Source organism: Lissotriton vulgaris, chromosome 9 (genome assembly GCF_964263255.1).
Source record: "Lissotriton vulgaris chromosome 9, aLisVul1.2, whole genome shotgun sequence".
Taxonomy (NCBI): Eukaryota; Metazoa; Chordata; class Amphibia; order Caudata; family Salamandridae; genus Lissotriton; species Lissotriton vulgaris.
In genome coordinates, this window is record NC_141697.1 from 82,145,847 (window position 1) to 82,159,316 (window position 13,470).

Genomic DNA, 13,470 nt, shown 5'->3' on the forward strand with positions numbered 1-13,470 from the left:
GCTGGGTCCTCCGCGCAGTCGTCGTCCGTCAAGGTCAGCATATGGACTTCCCACTCTGCTCTGGTCTTATGTAATGTGTTGTGTGTGTAAGTGATTAATGTCTGGTAAATTAGTTTGATCTTGTGTGCCCCAATGTCCTCCATAAATAAAAGACCTTCTGGTAGGTGAAACCCTGGTAGGGTCCCCAATTGACGGATGTGATGGTTTAAAGCATGTTGCAGTTGCAGATATCGGTGGAACTGGGATTTATGTAGGTGGAACTCAGTTTGCAATTGCTGAGGACTTAAGTGTACAGCCATGCATGATGTCTCCTAAGGTGGAGATTCCAATGAGGTCTCATTTACGGAAACCGGCCAGCGCACAGGCTGAGCGTATGTATGTGCCCTGCCAAAGGGGAGTAGTCTGTGTTAGTCTCTCCCACCAGCCAATGAAATTCACTGTATGTCTTCATAGTTGTATGAAGATCTTACTAGCCGAAGGGAGGGTGTCTAGATCAATCCAACTGTATAGGAATTTCTGCAAGGGGGTGTCTTCATTGCCAGCCGCTCTACTGCATACACTGGATCTGACTGAGATCCGTACCACCACTTATTAATAACAAAGAGATGGGATGTGGAATAATATGCTTATATATCTGCTGCCGCAATACCTCTACAGTAGGTTGATGTGCACGTGTGAAGTGCTACTTGAATCGCCCCTCCTTGCCATAAAAACGTATATAGGATCACATTTAATTGCGTCATAAATGGGGGATATTGTATGGGAAGTTCTGCACTCGATATAATAAACGAGTTAAAGACACCATTTTAAAAATGGCTGAACACCCGTATAAAGATAGAGGCAATTGGAACCATACTGTAGTTTAGTTACGGATCACGGGGAGCAATGGAATGATATTATGCGTCCACGAGGTCGAGGGACACGGCGATATGAATACTCCCAATAATTTAAAACCATCTGTGGCATGGGATAGTTGTGAGGCCCAGGTCTGACGTTTCTGGTCACCGCATACTGGAAAAAGTATAGATTTGAAGGGGTTGGTTCATAGCCCAGTAGTTTCCCCAAATACTCGAAGGATCTGAAGGATGCGGTGGTCGGAGAACCACGTCCTTTAAGAAAAACAGGCTGCATTGAAAAAAAAGCTGCTCTATTAAAAAGCAGTCCCAGACATGGTGGTCTGCTGAGCCCAGCAGGCTACCATTCCTGGGAGGGCTGTCATTCCCAATGGGTCCGCAAATTGCGAGAGGCTCATTAATATTAATGAGCCTTGCAATTTGCGACCCCATTGGGAAGCGCAAAAAAGGTTGAAATACACTGTTGTACATCGGAAATTGCAACTCGCAAATTGCGCCTCGCAAAAGAGACGCAATTTGCAACGTGCAATTTTCTTGGTCGTACATCTGGCCCCATATCCCAAAGTGTAATCTCAGATCAGCACACCTCCATCTAGTAGAGGCTCCCAAATTCAATAGGAATAGACTGGTGGGATCCTGGTTTGTGGTGCTGGCTCCCGGTGTTTGGAACTCTCCCGGAAAACATAAGAGCAGCAACCTCCTATGTGCAGTTCAGAACCTTGCTAAAAACATGGCTTTTCAGACAAGCCCACGGTTACCTGCATTCCTGTTAGTGCTCCCAGCGCCATGAAACCGGTCGGTGTACGAGAGCTTTATAAGGCTCTTATAACATACCATTATATCTTAGGGCTGTTAAATTTGATATTTTATAACATCTTAGTGCTTGCAAATAAAAAAAATGTATTACATCTTAGTGCAAGTAAATTTGATTTTTTATTATGTCATTTGATTTCTTGCATTTCTGTTTCAAACATTTTCCTGCAGTGTTTGCCCTTCATACAAATTCTCTATCAGAGCTGAAATAACTAGCAACTTGTGCCACACTTCCTGCAACACGTACACCTGAATCTCCGAAGTGTAATTTTAATGTGGAAAAGCGGTGGGGAATGCAGTAATGCTTATTTGTACCTGCCACTTTAAGCTGGGTATCTAGTCACATTTGCATAGGAGTACCCTAATTACTCTAATGACTCACCACTGGGAACACACAATGGTAAATATTAAGATTAAAACTACAACTGTTTAATCTATTTATGATTGAGCAGAATGTGTGGTTGCAATATTGTGAATTTACACCAGTATCATTTGTGAATCTAATATAAATTTCAGCCGCCTTTTCCTAGTGCCTTTTCCTAGTGCCTTTTCCTAGTGTAATTCAGAGAACCCCAAGGAAGCTACCTCTGGGAATCAGGCTCATTTAGGAAAAGAACTCTCACCTCTTCTGACGCCGGGTGCTTGCGAGCCAGCAACAGGTTCCCAAGATCTACGCAACTGGAATAATTCGGATTTCTTGCCTCTATCTCTGCTTTGAGTCCCTGGTGGTATTTCAATAAGAGCTCAACGGACGACACATCTCTGTTTGGAGAAAGGAGAAGGTAAAATCATTGATCTGAAATATTTCATAAAAATAAAGATGACTTTTCATTGGGCACAAAAAATATTGCCAATGATCTGCTAAAGTAATTTACAGAACGGTTTCTAAACTTTATTTTTACATGTATCATTTTCCATTTCCACAAAGAGGTTGTAGAGACATACATTTGTAAAATCAATGATGCAAAAACATTGTTTTCTTTTATTCTTTTTTGACTCATCTCAACGCCTTTAGAGCTTCCCTGCCCACTCTTCACATACGGTTCCTGTCGACTGATAAGATACCTTTGTAATAAAAGAGGCAAAATTGCAATATTTTAGAGGGTACCCCAATGACAGAGGGCAAAAGAAACACTAACACAGGAGAATTCATGTAACATTTTTATAAATTTTTGGACCAAAAGCAATATAAACATAACATGTAACCAGAATGTAGATACCTATCTATCTACATTCTGGTTACAGTGAATTGTCACTAGTTAACATTTACCAAAGGGATTTCCCCCACTACGGCTGTAGCGAAGTACGCCCTGAGCCCATCTGGCCGCATTCCAATCATTTTACTGGCAGTATTTCCTCATATTGAGTACCCGGACGGGTTCTCATGTGAGTAACTTCTTTTCTTCTATTTTTCCACGTGTGGCACACAATTCACAAGCCTGCCCAGTTACATCCTCAGATGTCCCTTCATCGTTAGTCCTGAAGAGACCCCACACTGACTATAGGGTCGAAACGCCGTCGACACGCAGAAGAAGCGAACCCTTACACAGCGCATGTAATTGCATATTGCTGCCGTCTACATAGAGATTATTCTTGTTAATGGTTGACTTAAAAAATTGTGAAAACGTTGTATATAGAAATTCACACTGTCACTTAACTTTGGGTTCCGTTCTCAGTTGGCACACAATGCACTAATGGTTTTTGATTTTCAAATTATGTTTATATTGCCTTTGGTCCAAAAATGTATTAAAATGTTACATGAATTCTCCTGTATTCGTTTTTCTTTCGCCCTCTGGCATTGAGGTACCCTCTAAAATATTGCAATTTTGCCTCCTTTATTACAAAGGTATCTTATCAATCCACAGGAACCGTTGTTTTTCCTTATATAACTATTACCCTGGTTTCATAGTGAGTAGAGTTCCCCTGTTTTCCTTCCTTCACCCTTCACATACAGCCCATCAATGTGGTGTGGACATACTGCTCACTTAATACGTATACAAAGTTGGATAACTGCAGCTTTCTTGGGTGTTTGCAAGTTTTCACATTTGAAAGGGGAATAACATTGTGCAAGTGGTAACACTGTGCCATGTACCTCCTATTTTTCAAGACTTTTGGACTTTTTGTGAGAATGTTTCAACCTGCCTTTTGCAGGTGTTAGACATGCCAAGAAATACATGGACACTTATATTCCAGTTTTTTTTTTTACAACAAACAGGAGTTTTTCTGTCAAAGCAGCACTATATGGTGCTCCGCTCCCCATCGTATGTCTTACTCCTACTTCTTCGAAAGCAGAGTTCTCTCCTAAGACGCGAGAAAGAAGGGGCTCCAGAGCAGGAGTCTACACACCAGGGCTAGGGATTTTGAGAGCTGAGAGCAGTGCTACGGACTTCAAAAGGAAAGCATTTGCTTGTTGTTGTGGGGTCAAATGAGGCTTTTGCACCAATCCTGAATACATTCTGAAAACAGGAGCACTGCCATCTTGCATTTGATTATATTTAAACTAATAGTATTGTTGCTTTCACAAGTTTAATAGTTTGAGGTAAAAAATCACTACCCGTTAAGACAAGGCCCATGTAAACTGAACTTGGGATTCTTTTTGAGAGCACCAGGATACTGTGGATATGCATCAGGTTTATGATAATAATGTTCCATGTATTACACCCTGCAATCTTTGCTCTCAGTTAAACGAAATGAAACAGATGTTTGGGGCAAACAATGTCTTACAATACTTGTAGTGATACAGCTGCCACATTCCACCGGAGGATATTTGTTTCCTTTCAGAGGACACAAATCCTGCCTTCCCTGACCTCAAAGGCCTGTTGGTCAACCTCTCATCTCCTGCACACTCAGGGCTTCTTTCAGTTTTTTTTGCTTTATAGCAGAAGACTACTTTAATTTGTTTTTTGACATCTTCCCATGTTGGCAGACGACGCTCTCTTCTAAGTTTTCTCTTGTTTGGAATTCTACGGATATATTTTACACTGACCGGTTCTACAATGCGTGTCTGCAAATTCTTTTTTTGGGCAATCTTTCTTCGATGACCCTTGTTACTGCAAAGCCTGCCCCAGAGCTGGACTCTTTCTGTCATAATTTTCATCCTTGACAATTAGCTCGCCAGTGGAATTCGTTTTAACATAAGGTCAACGCGGTTTGACCTGTCTGAGGATTGTCTCGTCCCTGCAGTGCCAGTCATTGTCTTACTATTTTAAGATCATGTCTTTTGACTGTCCCTTTGCCCATCTTTCCCCTTAGCCAGCTATGGACTGCAAGAAAGGCCTTTCAACTCAGGCAGTAAATCTTGCTATATTTGAGATGACAAACTTCCAGATCTTTCAACAGTCCCTTAAAAGTGTTGTCCATCGCAGGAGGGAAACTAATAATCTCTATCAACAATTCACTCAGGCTTGAAGTGAATTCTTTTCAACATGGTGATTATTCAGCGCACCCCAGATAATCCAGTGTCACTTCATTCTCCTTCACTCCGAGCCATGGGCTATAACTTCATCTTCTCCATCCCCTCTTTTAATCTCCCTGCCTCCAGCAGATCTCTAACAGTACATCTTGCGATCCAGTTTTGAGACTGTTCTATTTGATTTGCCCCATGTTGGACCCTCCAGGGGGCTAACTCTTTCACTTTAGGACTTTCCTTGCAGGTGGACTGTGCACCTGTTCTCTACTTTCCTAACCTAGATGGTTCTGCTGCAAGTGTTTCCTCTCAATGTATTTCCTTGACTACCCCCGCCAAGCTTTATTACTAGAAGGAAAGTTCTTATTCCACAGCCTCAGCAGCTGTTCGTTGCAATCACCTCTTGAGTTAATGCTGATGGTCAGCATGCCGTGTCACAGCAACTCTCCCCAAAGTCAAGTTTCATGACAGTCTTTCCACTTTTGACAAGCAAATGTCTATCGTGATCAAAATTTGTGAAACTAAATTTCCAGAATGGAAAATCAGCATCTCATTTTCCTCTAACCAAGGGGACTTCAGAAGGGTGTCAAAGGCAAAGCAATCAATCAATCAATCAATCACGTCATCTGTATAGCGCACTACTCACCTGGGTCTCAAGGCGCTGGGGGAGGGGAAGGTTACTGCTCGAACAGCCAGGTCTTGAGCTGCTTCCTGAAGGCGAGATGGTCTAGGGTTCGCCGAAGGTGGGTGGGGAGGGAGTTCCACGTCTTGGCTGCCAGGTAGGAGAAGGATCTTCCTCCGGCGGTGGCTCTGCGGCTGCGTGGTACGGTGGCGAGTGCGTGGCCGGTCGATCGTAGCTGGCGGGTGGGCGTGTAGAAGGTCATGCGGTCGTTGAGGTACTTGGGGCCCAGGTCGTGGAGAGCCTTGTGTGCGTGGGTGAGGAGTCTGAACGTGATTCTCTTGCTGACGGGGAGCCAGTGCAGGTCCCTCAGGTGTCCGGTGATGTGGCTGTGTCGGGGATGTCGAGGATGAGTCGGGCGGAGGCGTTCTGGATGCGTTGGAGTCTTTTTTGAAGTTTCGCTGTAGTTCCAGCGTAGAGGGTGTTCCCGTAGTCCAGTCGGCTGGTGACGAGTGCCTGGGTGACGGTCTTCCTGGTTTCCGTGGGGATCCATCTGAAGATCTTGCGGAGCATGCGCAGGGTGTTGTAGCACGAGGATGAGACGGCGTTGACTTGTCTGGTCATTGACAGGGAGGAGTCCAGGATGAAGCCCAGGTTGCGTGCGTGGTCCGTCGGTTTGGGAGCGGTGCCCAGGGCCGGGGGCCACCAGGAGTCGTCCCAGGGGAGGGTGATGATCCCAGGATGAGGACTTCCATCTTGTCCGAGTTCAGTTTAAGGCGGCTGTTCCTCATCCAGTCGGCGACGTTTTTCATCCCTTCGTGTAGGTTGGCTCTGGCGGTGGTGGGGTCGCTGGTGAGGGAGAGGATGAGCTGGGTGTCGTCGGCGTAGGAGATGATGTTGAGGTTGTGTTGGCGTGCGATGGCTGCGAGGGGGCTCATGTAGACGTTGAAGAGGGTTGGGCTGAGTGAAGATCCTTGTGGTACGCCGCAGATGACTTTGGTGGCCTCGGTTCTGAACGGAAGGAGGCGGACTCTCTGGGTTCTTCCGGTGAGGAACGAGATGATCCATTCCAGCGCTTTTTCTCAAATTCCGATGTTGCTGAGGCGCTTCACTAGAGTTCGGTGGCAGACGGTGTCGAATGCCGCAGAGAGATCCAGGAGGATGAGGGCCGCTGTTTCCCCGTTGTCGATCAGGGTTCTGATGTCGTCGGTGGCTGCGATCAGGGCGGTCTCGGTGCTGTGGTTGGCGCGAAACCCGGACTGCGAGGGGTCGAGGGATCCGTTCGTCTCGAGGAAGGCGGCCAGCTGTTTGTTGACGGTCTTCTCGATGACTTTGGCCGGAAAAGGAAGGAGCGAGATGGGACGGTAGTTCTTGAGGTCGGTGGGGTCCGCCGTTGGTTTCTTCAGGAGAGCGGTCAGCTCGGCATGCTTCCAGCTCTCCGGGAAGGTGGCTGTGTGGAAGGAGGAGTTGATGGTGTCTCGGAGATGGGGTGCGATGGTGGCGTCGGCTTTGTTGAAGACGTGGTGTGGGCACGGGTCGGTTGGTGATCCGGAGTGGATGGAGTTCATCGTGCCGGTGGTGTCTTCGGTGCTGATCGGGGTCCAGTTGCAGAGGGTGGTGGTGGCGGGTGTTGGTTCGGTGGTAGGGTGCGTGGTCTGTGCGTCGAAGCTGTTGTGTATGTCGGCGATCTTGCGGTGGAAGAACGAGGCGAGTGAGTTGCAGAGGTCTTGCGAGGGAGTGATGTCGTTGTTTCCGGCGCTGGGGTTGGAGAACTCTTTGACGATGCTGAAGAGTTCCTTGCTGTCGTGGGTGTTGTTGTCCAGTCGTTCTTTGAGTGCCGTCTTCTTGGTGGCACGGATCAGCTGATGGTGTTTGCGGATGGCGTGCTTGAGGGCGGTCCTGTTGTCTGTGGTGTGGTCGTGTCGCCAGGCTTTCTCGAGGGTGCGGCAGTTCTTCTTGGATTCCTTGAGTTCGTCGGTGAACCAGGGGGTTTTCTTGCTGCCGTGTCTGCTGGGAGGGTTCTTTAGTGGTGTGAGGTCATCGGCGCAGGCGGTCAGCCACTTGTTGAGGTTGCTGGCTGCTTCGTTGGGGTCCGTTGTGCTGGTGGGAGTGTTCTGGCTGAGGGAGGCGGTGAGCTGCTCGGCGGTGATCTTGCTCCAGCATCGGCGGGGGACCTGTTGCAGGTAGTGGTGGGTCGTAGTTTTTTTGAAGCTGAAGTGGACGCAGCTGTGGTCGGTCCAGTGGAGTCCGGTGGCGTGGCTGAAGGAGATGTGCTTGCTGGATGTGAAGACTGGGTCGAGCGTGTGGCCGGCGTAGTGGGTGGGGGTGTTCACTAGTTGCTTGAGTCAGAGGTTGGCGAGGTTGTCCAGCAGGGCGGTGGTGTTTCTGTCATTGTTGTTCTCCAGGTGAAAGTTGAGGTCTCCTAGGAGGATGTAGTTGGCTGAGGGAAGGGCGTGCGGGCTGATGAAGTTTGCGATGTATTCGCTGAATTGTGTGCGTGGTCCCAGTGGTCTGTAGGTGAGGGTGCCACGGAGGGTGGTCTTGGGGTCAGTGTATATCTGGAAGTGCAGGTGTTCAGCGGCGGTGAAGGTTTCGTCGGAGTTAGTTGAGATGCGGATGGTGTTCTTGTGTACGATGGCGATGCCTCCTCCCATCTAGTTGACGCGGTCCTTTCGGGTGATCTTGTATCTGTCCGGGATGGCTATGGCGATGTCGGGCGCTGAGGAGGCGTTCATCCAGGTTTCGGTGAGGAAGGCGACGTCCGGTGCTGTTGTGTCGAGCAGGTCTTAGAGTTCCACGGCGTGCCTGTGGATGGAGCGGGTGTTGAGCAGGATGCACTTCAGGTGGTTTCTGCTGGTGCAGGGCTTGGCGGGGGACGTGCAGGTCCGGTAGCAGGAGAAACGGCAGGCTTGGCAGGCGAAGGGTCCGTGGGTGCGTCTCGGGGTGACTCGGTAGCAGGCAGGGTTCCGGCCAGTGTTGAGTGCGTTGAGTGTTGCGGCGTCGTAGGTCCATGGGGTCGTCTTGCTTCGGCGGGGGCCAGGGGTCCTGGCACTGTGCGCGGTCCAGGCGTGGACGGGCGCAGACGAGCTTACCTTTGGCGCACCTTCGGCGCTCAATCGGTGCTCCCGCTGCGCGCGCCCGCTGCGCGGTCGCTTAGGGGGCGTCATAAGTAAGGAGCCAAAGCAAGGGGTTTCTCAAACGTGTGCCAAAGCATGTCAGAAAAATGAACACAATGAGCAAGAGTTGTCAATAAGCACTTTTTAAAAGTACTACATTAACATTGATAAACACTAAGGACAGGTTCATGATCACATAAAGCAGGAAAGTGAGCTAATGAGGGGGCAGTCAAATGATCAAGCAAGCTTAGTAGTATGCTCACGCTTACTGACTGTGGTTGCCTCTATACTTTTGCCCGTCTTCATTCCTCTATATCTATGACTCCAAGAGAGACTGAGATCTCTGTTTTTGTTTCTGAAACATGCTCGCTAGATTACCTGGCAGTGGTACCCGGAGTTTCTTTCTTCAGGTCTCCCATCTGCCCTGTCTCTCACTGCATTCCTTCACAGCCCTCCCTAACTCCACTGGCTCCCCCTCTAAACCAAAAAGCTTCCTTTCTTATCTGACATAAGTTCATAAACTGGCTCCCTCTGATGGTTCATCAGAGCTGGCCTGGTGAGTACATTTCACAGCAGTGGACAACTGTGCTTGCCTTTTCTCTTAAACCTTTGGACAGGGTGTTATTGATCTTTCTTTGGGTGCTTGTCCCAGGTCCTGAGGTTACCGTCACAGGATCTGATGTAGGATTCAAGGGTTGTACCAGCTGGACCTCTTCAGACTCTAGGCCCTCTGTATCTCAACAAGTAGTTTGTTAGGTTTGTGCAGAGATGCAAACTAAAGAATTGAATGGTACTGCGATGAGCCAAGATTGCTGAACACCCACTTGTTGTTATTGGTCCAGCAGTGACTTGTCCGCCAAGCCCATTTAACACTTACAAGCAGAGGGCCATATAGGTGCATGAGGAGAGTGGGGCTGGTGGAGTAGAGCTCTTAACAAGTATAGTAATTAAAGGCAAGGGCGGAGGGAGATATATGCAAGTCACTTCTGCTCCAACAGTTTTTCTGCAGGTTTTCCCCGTATTTATCCAGAGAGAGCTCACTTGTTTTCCACCACCACACATCTCCCTACACCTCACGAAGGTTCCCTTAGACCCTTTTGCCTCGCCATGAAGCAGGAGCACGAACCAAACGGCATAAAGGTTCCAACAAGAGTGAAAAAGTACTGACAGACACACAACACCTCCAAGCAGGCAGCAGTCGCTTGCAGGCACTTGTGGGATACCACTGCCAGCAGTTGCATCAGCCTCCCACACATCAGGATGTCAGAAGAGGGAGGAGTCAACAGGCTGCGATTGGAAAGGCTTGGTAGAAATTAGTTGAGTCACAAGCACATTTCAGGCCCATCTTAGGTGGCCATGGAAGTCTTGTAGATTATAAGATTAGACGAGACATTGAGTCTGTGATCAGCAGATTGTCATTAAAGCAACGGGCTGGCAGAAAGCCGCACAGTGCGTGCTCAGGTGACTAAGCATGGCCGCTTCGACCACTCCAGTCGTGCAATGAACAGCTCCATCATGTATCCTCTTACCATGTCCCTTCCCATCGTTTCCTATTTTTCTTTCATCCTAAAGTCGTCATCGACTTGGTAAACTTCATCTCCTCTTTATCTGATATGTTTTGGGAAGAGCCTAAAGACCTGGCTATTTGCTAAAATCTGAGACTCCGGTGCCCCTTACTCAGCCCTGCTATCTGCCGTTTCCATCTGATTAAGTTTTCTAAAGCGCCAGGATACCCGTAGGGTGGCAGCTTGCGCTATATAAGAGCAACATACAATACAATACAATCATTTCGACCACACTACAGTCTAGGGTAGATTTTAGCCTGGTCTACAGACTGACTCCCCCGCACTTTGTAAGTGGATAACTTTCCTTAAGCTTTCTTCTAATTTTCCACACTAGTTGAACCATAGCGCATTTATTCTCTGCAAATCATAGATTTTAAAAGCTGTTTTTAATTTACTATTAGGATACTGGTCATCTTTCAGAGTAATGTTAGAATATGTACAGTTATTGTTAAGGGAATGCTCACTTTGGATTGCTATTGTCAAATTCATCTTAAGCTATTTTTAAGTAACACATTGTTAGTCATAGGGTATTTTATAGTTGTTTCTAAATTGTAAGCTATTCATCAGAAATTAATATATTCATAATGCATTTAAAGACGACCAAGATTTTATTAATTGAATGTGTGTTGCTTAATTGAGACTTATAACGGCATCTGTATACACAACGAGATAAAACAGTAAACATTTCTAAACTTTAGAATAAAACAAACAAATTATATGTTTACCTCGGTTTTTCCTGAGTTTCAATCTGTCTAATCATGCTTTCCATCCAAAACATTAGGTCACGCGCCATACTGAAAAAGCGGTATTTCTCAGCCGTCGTGACAAGCTGAGCGCGACGTCCCTCACAGGCGTCCAAAAGCGCCTTCCAGGCATCAACCACTTCCTTCTCTTTATTCTGTATCTCTACGGACTGGTCACCTGCATATGCTGCCTTGAGCCGTGCCGCGATGTCCTGGTACCGTTGAACCTGCACACATGGAAAAGTGTGTTACTGGCCAACATATCCACTGAAGCATGGTTTTGGGGCTGTGCCTACTTTACGCTTTGATGCAACAAACAATCTAGATGAACTTAAATTCTTGAAAAAAATAAATGTAGATTTGGTTTGAAGTTTCAAACACACGAGGGGACATGAATTATGGGTATCTATGATCTATCCTTGTGAACCACAAACAATTACATGTAGCCTAATTGCTTGGGAAAACCCCCCAATTCCTACCTACTTAATTCTCCCTTCCTGTTTCCCTCTCTGTCTCATTTGTGAGACATGCCCCAGGGAGCTCTATTCACCTACTTAACTCCCCGCCTCTTAAGAGAGCAGTCAGTGCTCATCGTATGCACAATGGTCTGTAACGTATTCTATTGGTGGTACATGCCTACAGACATTATCCCAGCCAATGATGGACATTCCTGAAAAGAAACAAGGAAGCTGACGTCACTTAAAACTAAGATATCTTGAGCTTCCGTCATCTTATGGAAGGCCCAACTCACATGGCTCATCATAGACTGCATCTAATCCTCACCAAAAATACCAAAGTATTTATTAATAGCATAAGGTCCAGCTGTGGGCAAATAATTCACCCAGACCCTGCAACCATCCACTGTGAATGTGAATGTGAATGTGAATGTGAATGTGAAAGGGCTTTTATAGAGCGCTCTTACACTCCAGGGAGCATCTTGGCACTAGACATCACTGTCCCGACAGAGAAGAAATAGGGATGTTGCTTAGGTAGATCCTAATGAGTAAAGTGTGGTTTAGATTAACGCTAAGCAGAGTGAGTCTCGGTTTTGAAGATCCATGTTTTGAGCATTTTTCGAAACGATTTTTCGGAATGGATCAGGCGCATTTGTGGTGGGAGTTTGTTCCAAGCTTTGGCTCCCAGTACTCCGATGGATTTTCCACCTTTTGTGGTTAGTCTGAATTTAGGGACTGCGAGTAGGTTTAGGTTGGATGATCTGAGTGATCGTGGGGGAGTGTATCTTCCAAACCTTTGGGACAGGTATGTCGGTCCTGACTGGTGGTAGGCTCTGAACGTAATGAGCAGGAGTTTAAATAGCACTCTTTTGTGGATGGGTAGCCAGTGCAGGGTTTTGAGTGCTTTTGAGGCAGATGATTTCCTGGGTAGTCGTAGCACCAGGCGGGCGGCGGCATTTTGAACCATCTGCAGCTTGTGCAGAACAGCTCTGTTTGAGCCTGCATAGATGCTGTTGCAGTAGTCTAAGCGGGATGTAATGAGGGCTACTGCCACAGTCTTTCTAGCTGTTAGGGGAAGGAAGTCAAAGAATCTTCTAAGACCTTTAATGATATTGAAACAGGACCCTGCCACTGTGCCTGCTTGTTGCTTAAAGGATAGGGTTTCATCAAACCTTATCCCTAGGTTACGAGCCGACTTGATGGTATTGGGGGGGATTTCGGCGTCTTGAGGCCACCAGTTGGAGGGGGAAAAGAGATTGTTTTGGCCGAAAGGGAGGATTTCAGTTTTACCTGAATTGCATTTGAGGTGGTTCGTTCGCATCCAATCAAAGGTTGCCGTCAGACAGTTTCGTAAGTTTTCCTCTGCTTTGGAGGAGTTGTTATCCAGTACTAGGATAAGCTGGGTGTCGTCAGCGTAAGATATCGTGCTGATGTTAAAGGATGTGATGAGTTCTATCAGGGGGGTCATATAGAGGTTAAACAACACCGGGCTCAGGCTTGAGCCTTGTGGTACCCCTGTTTTTATGGTTTTTTCATCCGAGCAGTAGTTTCCTAGCACGGTTACTTGTCTCCTATGGCTTAGGAAGTTTTTCAGCCATTCGAGGGCAGTTCCTGCTAGCCCTGACTCTGTCAGGCGGCCTATCAGCACGGCCTGTGAGACCGTGTCAAAGGCCGCCGACAGGTCGAGCAGGATCAGGACGGCCTTTTTCCCGTGGTCCAGTGCCATCTTGAGGGTCTCTACAGTATGTAGGAGGGCTGACTCTGTGGAGTGTTTTGCCCTGAAACCAGCCTGGTTAGGGTGGAATAGGTGGTTTTCCTCTAGATGTTTTGTTAACTGTTTATTGACTACCGCTTCGGTCAATTTGAACAGTAGTGGGAGCAACGAGATGGGGCGAAGGT

The 13,470-nt window shown here is 47.1% G+C and overlaps 1 protein-coding gene across 1 annotated transcript in view; it reads right to left on the minus strand.

Annotated features, from left to right (window-relative positions):
• Positions 1–13,470, minus strand: part of SPTB (spectrin beta, erythrocytic) — a 280,750-nt gene that overhangs the window by 41,018 nt on the left and 226,262 nt on the right. Inside the window, exons 27-28 of the mRNA XM_086937103.1 lie at positions 11,099–11,343; positions 2,291–2,429 (exon numbers count right to left, since the gene is read on the minus strand). Of these exons, the coding sequence (XP_086793229.1) occupies positions 2,291–2,429; positions 11,099–11,343 (384 nt within the window). The remainder of the gene's footprint in view (positions 1–2,290; positions 2,430–11,098; positions 11,344–13,470) is intronic.